An 11152-nucleotide genomic window follows, 5' to 3' on the forward strand; every position below is an offset into this window, starting at 1 on the left:
TTTTTCAAAAGGGTTCTATATAGCACTCGAAAGGGTTCTTCTATTGTTACATTACCAAGCTTGCATAGAATAGAAGAACGCTTTTGGGTGCTATATAGAACTCTTTTCAAAAAGGTTCTATAAGAAACCATCTACAGCATATCCTCCATCAATCTGAAGAATGCTTTCTTGATGCAAAGAACCACTTAATCATGCCATGTTCATGGTTCTACAAGGAACCATTTTCTTTACAGAAGAACAATTCTTTGTTTAGGTTAGAAGGTAGTTAGTGTTCCATGTAGCACCATTTATCTTGTTTTTCTTAATTACCTTGCACATTCTTAAAAAGATTGTTCTTCAATGGTTCTTTGGCAAAGACAATGGTTCTATTTAAAACCATAGTTCCACATGGAAATACATTTTTGCTTAAATGGTTCTGCATGGTAAGATAGTTCTTCAGATTGATGGAGAATGTGTTGTATATGGTTTTATACGGCAAAAGAAGAGTTCTGCTATTATTTTAAATGGTACAATGTCAAGCTTGTAACAGTAGCAGAACCCATTTTGGTGCAATATAGAACTATATACACAACACATTCTCCATCCGTCTGAAGAATCATTTCACCATGTAAAGAACCATTTCAGCATGCAGATGGCACTTTGATTGCTCATGGTTCTATATAGAACTATTGCTTTATTAAAGAACCCCGGAAGAACCATCTTTTTATGTGTGTACATTAGAAATAAATTTGATTGCTTAGGGTTTATTTTGGTAGAGTGTGGCATGACAGGAGCTGAAAAGGTTCTACTGGAGAACATTTATTAATTTGAACCAAACCAACTTGTGTAGCTCTATAGAACCAAGAACATTTAGTAACATAGAAAATATCATCTAGTCATCTAGCCTGAAAATACGTGAATTCTGAGATTCTCCTTCTCAGCTTACCTGAGCTTTAGATCTTCTGCCTCCTGTCGAGCTGCCCTTACATCCTCCTCTCTTCCTCTCATCAGTTCTCCCTTCTTCTCCTTCAGAACATTCCTCAAACGTTCTCCTTCACGGTGGCTCTCCTCCAGGAGCTCCTTCAGATTGACCATCTCCTGCAGTCCAGCCTTCAGACCTTCTCTTATCTTCTTATTCTCCTCCTCTTGCTCCTTTACCTTCACCTTCTCCAACTGCTGGTTCTCAGACAGCGACCTCACCTCGCGCCTCAGGGTTTCGACCTTTTTGGCCATCTCCTCCTTCTTCTCGCTCACCTTCTTCACCTCCTCCTCTTTCTGTTTCAGACATGAACCCATCCTCTCCGTCTCTCTCAGGTTCTCCTCCCTCAGAGCGCCAATCTCTCGCTCCTTCCTCTTCACTTCCTCCTCCAGGTGGTCATGTTCTCGCTGAAGTTCCTCTAATCTAGAACTCACATTATTTTCTTCTGCTCTCCATTCTCTCAGCTGAACCTCCAGCCGCTTCACCTCCCCTTCCATCTGGCTCAGAGACTTCTTCACTTGTTCTTTCTCTTCTTCGCCATCCTCCACTCTCATTTTCAGCCTCCTGAGTTCTCCGTCACTCTCCCTCAGCAAGCGCGACTGCCTTGCTAACTCTCTAGAACGCTGGTCCAGTTCTCCTCTCAGCACTTCCACTTCCTCCATCAGCCTCTCGCTTTTCTCCTCCACCTCTCGCACCTTATCTTCTCCTCCGTCTCCTCTGGTCTTCTCCAGTCGCAGTCTATGTTTACAGTCCGAGAGCTCTTTTTCCTTCTCTTGGCGCAGAGTTTTCTCGTTCTCCAGCTCTGACTTTGCATTTCTCAGATTCTCCTGAAGTTTCTCCATCAGGTTCTTCGCCTCGTCCTGCTTCTTCTGCATCTTCTCCTTCTCCTCTTTCTCTTTTCTCTCCATCGTTTCTCTCAGTCGGAGCGTCTCCTGATCCCTCTCTCTCAGAGCTCTGCCCTGTTTGTGGAGCTCTTCTTCTCCTTCTTTCGCTTTTCTTTTCATTTCTTCGTTCTCTCGCTCCAGCTTCACAATCCTCACCTTCATCTCCTTCAGCTTCTCCTCCTTCAGCTTTATCTCTCCTTTCAGCTTTTCCTCTCTCTCCTTTCTCTCCACATCCCCTCTTTTCCTCCTCTCCTCCACTCTTATCCTCTCCTCATCCATCTCCTCCACCAACTTCTTCCATTTCTCCTCTTTCTCCTTCATTCTCAATCTAAGTTCCTCTAATTCAGCACTCAGTCTATCCACCGCCTCGTTCTTCTCCTCCATTATTCTCTCCATCCTGCTCCTGAGCTCCTCTACCTCTCCACCCCTCCTCTCTAAATCATTTCTCATTCTGTTTTCTCCTTCTTGGTGGTCTTCCTCCATCCTGCTCCACTCTCTAATTCTCTCTCTCTCTCTTTCTTTCAGCTTTGTGTTTTCCTCTTCTAACACCATCACTCGTTTTTCTAATCTTTCCTTCTCCTTCACTTCCCTCTCTAATCCCTCCATCTCTCCCTCTAATGACCGGACTGTAGACTGCAGCTCTTCATTCTCCTCCTCTTTCTTCTCTATCTGTTTCTCCCTCTCGCCCAACCGCTTTGTCAGCTCATCCCTCTCTCCTTCCACCGCTCTGAGCTCATCCCTCTCTCTCTCCACTCGCTCCAGCAGCATTCGGTTCGCTCCCTCCTTCTCTCTCTCCATTTCACCTGCTCTCCTCTTCCACAGCTCCATTTCATCCCTCGCTTCTCTGGCCACGAGTTCCAGATCTTCCTTCTCTCTCGTCCAGTTCTTCTGCAGGTTCTCCGTCTGCTCCTCTCGTTCCTCCAGCAGCCTGGAGGCGCATTTCTTCTCCTTCATCACTTCTTCCACACGTTCTTTCAGCTCCTCCAGTTCTGCATCCTTCTCTCTCAGCTCTCTCTCTTTCATCTCCCTCTCTTTCTGTCGTTCCTCCTCCTTCAGCTCCTCCAGAGTGGCCACTCTTCTCTCTAGAATCTCTCTTTCTTTCTCTCCATCTTTTAGCTGAGCTCTCACTCTCTCTATCACTCCATTCTGCAGTTTGACTGTGTTTATGTACTCGTCTAATTTCTTCTCTTTCTTTTCTATCTCTCCTTCCCTCTTTCTGAGGAGATCAGCCATCTCTGCCTTCTCCATTTCACTCGTTTTTAGGTTTTCACCCTCTTGCTCCACTCGTTCTAGGAGCCTCCGGTTCTCATCCCTTGCTTCTCTGGCTTCAAGTTCCAGATCTTCCTTCTCCTTCATCCAGTTCTTCTGCAGGTTCTCCGTCTGCTCCTCTCGTTCCTCCAGCAGCCTGGAGATGCATTTCTTCTCCTTCATCATTTCTTCCACTCGTTCTTTCAGTTCTGCATCCTTCTCTCTCAGCTCTCTCTCTTTCATCTCCCTCTCTTTCTGTAGTTCCTCCTCCTTCAGCTCCTCCAGAACAGCCACTCTTCTCTCCAGTATCTCTCTTTCTTTCTCTCCATCTTTTAGCTGAGCTCTCACTCTCTCTATCACTCCATTCTGCAGTTTGACTGTGTTTATGTACTCGTCTAATTTCTTCTCTTTCTTTTCTATCTCTCCTTCCCTCTTTCTGAGGAGATCAGCCATCTCTGCCTTCTCCATTTCACTCATTTTTAGGTTTTCACCCTCTTGCTCCACTCGTTCTAGGAGCCTCCGGTTCTCATCCCTTGCTTCTCTGGCTTCGAGTTCCAGATCTTCCTTCTCCTTCATCCAGTTCTTCTGCAGGTTCTCCGTCTGCTCCACTCGTTCCTCCAGCAGCCTGGAGACACATTTCTTCTCCTTCATCACTTCTTCCACTCGTTCTTTCAGTTCTGCATCCTTCTCTCTCAGCTCTCTCTCTTTCACCTCCCTCTCTTTCTGTAGTTCCTCCTCCTTCAGCTCCTCCAGAGTGGCCACTCTTCTTTCCAGTATCTCTCTTTCTTTCTCTCCATCTTTTAGCTGAGCTCTCACTCTCTCTATCACTCCATTCTGCAGTTTGACTGTGTTTATGTACTCGTCTAACTTCTTCTCTTTCTTTTCTATCTCTCCTTCCCTCTTTCTGAGGAGATCAGCCATCTCTGCCTTCTCCATTTCACTCGTTTTCAGGTTTTCGCCCTCTCGCTCCATTCGTTCTAGGAGCCTCCGGTTCTCTCCCTGGACCTCCTCCTTTCTCTCCCTACATCTCTCTATCTCATCTCTTGCTTCTCTAACCATGAGTTCCAGATCTTCCTTCTCTCTCGTCCAGTTCTTCTGCAGGTTCTCCGTCTGCTCCTCTCGTTCCTCCAGCAGCCTGGAGACGTATTTCTTCTCCTTCATCACTTCTTCCACTCGTTCTTTCAGCTCCTCCAGTTCTGCATCCTTCTCTCTCAGCTCTCTCCCTTTCATCTCCCTCTCACTCCGTCTTTCTTCTTCTTTCGTCTCCTTCAGCTCCTCCAGAGTGGCCACTCTTCTTTCCAGTATCTCTCTTTCTTTCTCTCCATCATTCAGCTGAGCTCTCACTCTCTCTATCACACCATTCTGTAGTTTGACTGTGTTTATGTACTCGTCTAACTCCTTCTCTTTCTTTTCTATCTCTCCTTCCCTCTCTCTGAGGAGATCAGCCATCTCTGCCTTCTCCATTTCACTCGTTTTCAGGTTTTCGCCCTCTCGCTCCATTCGTTCTAGGAGCCTCCGGTTCTCTCCCTGGACCTCCTCCTTTCTCTCCCTACATCTCTCTATCTCATCTCTTGCTTCTCTGACCATGAGTTCCAGATCTTCCTTCTCTCTCGTCCAGTTCTTCTGCAGGTTTTCCGTCTGCTCCTCTTTTTCCTCCAGCTGCCTGGAGACACGTTTCTTCTCCTTCATCACTTCTTCCACTCGTTCTTTCAGCTCCTCCAGTTCTGCATCCTTCTCTTTCAGCTCTCTCTCTTTCATCTCCCTCTCTTTCTGTCGTTCCTCCTCCTTCAGCTCCTCCAGAATGGCCACTCTTCTCTCTAGTATCTCTCTTTCTTTCTCTCCATCTTTCAGCTGAGCTCTCACTCTTTCTATCACTCCATTCTGCAGTTTGACTGTGTTTATGTACTCGTTTAACTTCTTCTCTTTCTTTTCTATCTCTCCTTCCTTCTCTCTGAGGAGATCAGCCATCTCTGCCTTCTCCATTTCACTGGTTTTGAGGTTTTCGTTCTCTCGCTCCACTCGTTCTAGGAGCCTCTGGTTCTCTCCCTGGACCTCCTCCACTCTCTCCCTCCATCTCCCTGCTTCATCCCTCGATTCCTGCTGCCTTGTCTCGGCCGCTCTCTGCTCCGAAGCATGTCTGATCTGAAGTTGCTCCATTTCTGTCATCTTTTCATCCATCAGTTCGGACAGCTCTTTGTTTTCCTTCATCAATCCCTCCATCCTGTTCTTCAGGGCCTCCATCTCTCCATCCTTCAGCCCCAGTTCGGCGCTCAGCTCCTCTCTCTCCCTTTGCCACGTTTCCCTCTCTCTCTCTCGCTCGGCCTCCTTCATCCTGAGCTGCTCAGCTTCTCTCTGCAGCTTCTTCAGCTCTGCCTCACTCTCCTCCTTCTCTGTCTCTGTCCTCCTCCTCTCCTCCCTCACTCGCTCCCTCTCCTGCTCTCTCAGCGCCGTCTCTCGCTCCAGCTCCGCCCGAACGCACTCAATCTCACCTACACACATCAGAGAGCATCGTTTATTCACTGCACACCCACTGCAGCACTGGAGTAATTAAAGCGACAGTTCAACAAACAAAGTTTTCCAGGCAGTTTTCCAAGCAGTTTTCCAGGCAGTTTTCCCAACTGCAACTGCTGTAGTTGCAACCCTGGAACTACAAGGCTAATGTAGCTAACAATAAATGGAAGCTTACATAGACCAATTAGCATGGTGCTAACTGCCTACATCATCTCACACTGGGCTCAACCGTGTCTGTGGATTTTGATTCTTCCTCTAAATTTCCACTCCAGCTTTAATGGTGCAGCAGTTAGATTCCAGCGCCTTGGACCAAAATGTGAAATGATGTGGTCAGTTGTACTGGACAATATACAAAACTGGTGGATATGAGCCTCCATCAGCTAAAGCTACAGAACCAAACACATGGCTGACGGACTATATGTCAAGACATTAAAGAGTGGGTTCTCACCCTGAAGAACGTCTTTAGCCTGCAGCAGCGTGTGGATCTGCAGCTGGAGCTGTGAGCGCTGAACCTCCACAGTGGAGACACCATCGTGAAGGGCACCCAGCTGCTGCTGCAGACTCGCCCTCACATCCCTACAGACAACAACAACAACAACAACATTAATAACATCATCACCAGCATTGTCAATATAATCATCAACATTATAAACGACTTTGACATCAGCTTCAACCTTATTTACATCATCACTATCAACAATATTAACTACATTATAAACATCAACAACAACATCAGCTTCAACATCAACATTAGTACCAACATTAACAAACAAATCTTCATTAACATTAAAAACAATGACAACAAAATCAACATTAACAACAAATTAATATCAACTGCAACACTGACTGCGTTGACCTGCCCTGCAGGAATCTGATTACGACTGGATTACAGAGTGCTCTCCGCTACACTTCACTGTCATTGGTAAACGTGTGAACGTGGGAAGGTTGGAGGCTTTAGTGCTGGTGAGCTGGTCTCCTGTTAGCGTAGTGGGTTATAGCAGCTTTACTTACACCCCATTCAGACACCCTGTTTGAAGGGGAACTCCACCCAATTTTCAGCATAATTAAATATTTACCCTGTTAACTGATGCCCGACTTTTGCCTGAAACAGCTCACGCAAAGTAAAGCAGCGCTGTTCCCACATACTCTGGGCCACAGTGCAGGTCTTTGTCTCATCTGAACTGATATCATTCAGGGTGATTCAAAACAATGAATCTGATTTCAAAGCACCATATTGTGAGGTGTCTAGGAACCAATCACAATCCAACTGCTGGAGGAGGTTCAGACTGAGCCCTTGTAAAACTACATAATAAACCTTCAGCTCATTTAAACCAATTACAGTTCACTGCATTGATCTGGAATGATTTACAAGTGAAGTCAATCATTTTTGAATCACCCTGGAAATGAACTGTCTGAACGACGGACTCACAGTAGCAGAGTCTAGAACAGAGGAGTTTATTTCCTCCTGACTCACAGATCTCTACACTGATCTCTGACCTCGTGTTCTGGATTATGGTGTCTCTGTGGAGGCGGTGAGGCTCTGAAAGTGAGGACACACAGATTTGATAGTGTTTGCTCATTGGGTGCCTATGATGCAGAGGAGATGATTGTCACTGCTGTGAGTGACAGAAGTGTGCAGAATTGGTTAAGACATAATCAGAGCCGTTCTGAGCGGTTTGGTGTGAAACGCTCTGTTCTAGATAATCTTACCGAGTCAGAACCGTTCCCAGTGGTGGTGATAGGAACCAGACGTCCCTCTAAAAGCTCCTACAGAAAGTTCCTACATGAGCTGGTTCTGAATTCACTGCCTGATGACTGAGACGCTGTTTTATGAGAGTTTAGAGAACTTCAACTCCATTCATGGTTGAGGGAGACATGCAGGGTGCTGGTGCTGGTGGCTCTGGATGGTAAATAAAGTGTCTGTATTTGTGTTGTAGTCATGGCGACGCCTGGTTCCCATCACCACCACTGTAAAGACGTCTGAACCGTCTCACACCAAACCCTCTGAACCTTATTACACCTCACACACTGGATTATGGGGGAATTTTCCCTTTCCTTTGTTATAGAGCCTCCCAGATATGAATAACACAGACAGACAGGCAAACCGAGAGACAGACCGGTGGACGTACCTGAGCTCCTCTGCGTGCTGCTGTATCTCCTCCTTCTCTCTCTCCACAGTGCTCACCCTCTCCTCCAGCTGATCTCTCTCTCTCTCCACCTCCTCTCTCTCTCTCTGCACTCTCCTCTCTCGCTCCACCGCTCGCCCCAGCTCTGCCTCAGCTTTACAGAGCTCATCACACACCACCCTGTACTGAGCACTCAGCTGACCACACACACACACACACACACACACACACACACAAACAGATCAGGCATAACATTATGACCACCTGGTGGTGGATCATTCTCAGCACTGCAGTAACACTGACGTGGTGGTGGTGATCTACACGTACCAGCACAACACACACTAACACACCACCACCATGTCCGTGTTTCTGCAGTGCTGAGGATGATCCACCACCCAAATAGTACCTGCTCTGTGAGGGTCCATGGGGGTCCTGACCACTGAAGAACAGGGTAAAAGAGTATCAGAGAAACAGATGGACTACAGTCTGTAACTGTAGAACTACAGAGTGGAACTACGCGGTCAGTGGAGCTGATAAAGTGGACGATGAGCGTAGAAACTATATATATATATTTTGCTGCTGTCAGAACAAAAACTTGTATCTCCATTTTTGTTGTTTTTCAGTTGTTGACATAATTGGAACATGCCTGTTGTTCTTTACATTGTGTATGAATTTCATGATGGATGGACCAAAAGAAACGACCCAGAATGACTTGGGAAAAAATCTGGTTCCATTGACTTCCATTAGAAGTAAAGTATGTTTTGTCCTTCTCCTGTAAAGTGACCAGTTTGGAGACACAAGTTTCTAATCCGACAACAGCGACGTCTACACACTCACTGCTATTTGAATTGGTCAAATTGTTGAAATGTGACAAAAAAGTCATTCAGTAAAATCTGTTTAACTAAAATGATTCAAATCCTGATACTTTTTAAAAATGTATCAAATTTAATTAGATCTCCAATATCAGTGATCAGAAACTGTAGCTCGTTAAAATGGTATCGATTTCCTCATCACTCAGTCATCATCTCCACATAGCCCACCACCCTCCCTCCTCTGTACCTGATCACTCCTCTCTCTCTCCTCAGTCAGAGCGGAGGTCTCTCTCTCTCTCTCCTCCCTCAGAGTCTGAATGTCTCTCTGCAGTTCTCTCTCTCTGTCTCGGAGCTGCTGAAGGGCGTCCAGCTCCACCTCCCTGCCAGCCCTGAAACACACACACACACACACACACACACACACACACACACACACGTTAGAGCGACTCTGAACACCTGAGAATTGGGACATAAAAAAAAGATCAGATCAACATTCCAGTTCAATCTCCTTGAAACTTTGAAACCTCACAAATCTGTAATGAAGTAAAACATTTAGAGGAAAATAGAAGTTTATGGTAAAGAAGTAGCCAGCTTTAGGTGCACATCTGGACTGTGACGGAAACAGAACTGGTCCACTACAAACTACATCATCCCCCCTACGTACAGGCCTGCAGACCACCAGAGGGTGCTTCACAGCCCACTTGTGGTCCGTGGCCCACTGAGGACCAAGAAACGTTAATGTACGTTAGACTGTCTCTCTCCTGTTCGTGATGTTTTTCAGTCTCGCTCCTACAGAAAATCTGAATAATTTGTCCTGCCCATGCAACCACAACTGAAATGATTTGTCCCGCTCCCGCCCACAACCACAACCGAAATGATTTGTCCCGCTCCCGCCCACAACCACAACCGAAATGATTTGTCCCGCTCCCGCCCACAACTGAAATGATTTGTTCCGCTCCTCCCTGCAATCACAACTGAAATGATTTGTTCCGCTCCTGCCTGCAATCACAACTGAAATGATTTGTCCCGCTCCCGCCCACAACCACAACCGAAATGATTTGTCCCGCTCCCGCCCACAACTGAAATGATTTGTTCCGCTCCTCCCTGCAATCACAACTGAAATGATTTGTTCCGCTCCTGCCTGCAATCACAACTGAAATGATTTGTCCCGCTCCCGCCCACAACCACAACCGAAATGATTTGTCCCGCTCCCGCCCACAACTGAAATGATTTGTTCCGCTCCTGCCTGCAATCACAACTGAAATGATTTGTCCCGCTCCCGCCCGCAACCACAACCGAAATGATTTGTCCCGCTCCCGCCCGCAACTGAAATGATTTGTCCCGCTCCCGCCCGCAACTGAAATCATTTGTCCCGCTCCCGCCCGCAACTGAAATCATTTGTCCCGCTCCCGCCCGCAACCGAAATGATTTGTCCCGCTCCCACCTGCAATCACAACTGAAATGATTTGTCCCGCTCCCGCCCACTCCCAAACGCAACACTGAAAATTAGTCTCGCGCCACAAGATATTGTGTCAGATCCGTGCAGACGGTAGCGCGGTAGTACAGACCTCTACTGCATACGGATGTCTGACCTTAACTCTGTTGTTTCCATGGTAACAGCCTTCAGCTCCCTCTGCAAAGCCGCCACCTCCGACCCCAACTTTTGCAGCTGGACCTGAGCTTCAGACGCCTCCTCCTCCAGCTGGAACACAGACACAAATTTAGAAACATCAAGCCTCTGATCTTCATGGTTACAATGAGGTGGTATATGTACATTGACCATTATTTATCAAGCACCCCAGGACAATCTGATTCTGATTGTTAAGGCCATTAAATCTGATTCTGATTGTTAAAGCCATTAAACCTGATTCTGATTGTTAAGGCCATTAAATCTGATTCTGATTGTTAAAGCCATTAAATCTGATTCTGATTGTTAAGGCCATTAAATCTGATTCTGATTGTTAAAGCCATTAAATCTGATTCTGACTGTTAAGGCCATTAAATCTGATTCTGATTGTTAAGGCCATTAAATCTGATTCTGATTGTTAAGGCCATTAAATCTGATTCTGATTGTTAAAGCCATTAAATCTGATTCTGATTGTTAAGGCCATTAAATCTGATTCTGATTGTTAAAGCCATTAAATCTGATTCTGATTGTTAAAGCCATTAAATCTGATTCTGATTGTTAAAGCCATTAAATCTGATTCTGATTGTTAAGGCCATTAAATCTGATTCTGATTGTTAAAGCCATTAAATCTGATTCTGATTGTTAAGGCCATTAAATCTGATTCTGACTGTTAAAGCCATTAAATCTGATTCTGATTGTTAAGGCCATTAAATCTGATTCTGATTGTTAAGGCCATTAAATCTGATTCTGATTGTTAAAGCCATTAAATCTGATTCTGATTGTTAAGGCCATTAAATCTGATTCTGATTGTTAAGGCCATTAAATCTGATTCTGATTGTTAAAGCCATTAAATCTGATTCTGATTGTTAAAGCCATTAAATCTGATTCTGATTGTTAAAGCCATTAAATCTGATTCTGATTGTTAAGGCCATTAAATCTGATTCTGATTGTTAAGGCCATTAAATCTGATTCTGATTGTTAAGGCC

The 11152-nt window shown here is 45.6% G+C and overlaps 1 protein-coding gene across 2 annotated transcripts in view; it reads right to left on the minus strand.

Moving 5' to 3' along the window:
* The window catches only part of si:dkey-230p4.1 (trichohyalin), a 43170-nt gene that overhangs the window by 16552 nt on the left and 15466 nt on the right, over positions 1-11152 (minus strand). For both annotated transcript variants that reach the window (XM_037538957.1, XM_037538956.1), the window contains exons 15-19: positions 10132-10241; positions 8787-8928; positions 7731-7924; positions 6050-6177; positions 926-5579 (exon numbers count right to left, since the gene is read on the minus strand). In XM_037538957.1, the coding sequence (XP_037394854.1) occupies positions 926-5579; positions 6050-6177; positions 7731-7924; positions 8787-8928; positions 10132-10241 (5228 nt within the window). The remainder of the gene's footprint in view (positions 1-925; positions 5580-6049; positions 6178-7730; positions 7925-8786; positions 8929-10131; positions 10242-11152) is intronic.

Source organism: Pygocentrus nattereri, chromosome 6 (assembly GCF_015220715.1).
Source record: "Pygocentrus nattereri isolate fPygNat1 chromosome 6, fPygNat1.pri, whole genome shotgun sequence".
In the NCBI taxonomy this organism is placed as follows: domain Eukaryota; kingdom Metazoa; phylum Chordata; class Actinopteri; order Characiformes; family Serrasalmidae; genus Pygocentrus; species Pygocentrus nattereri.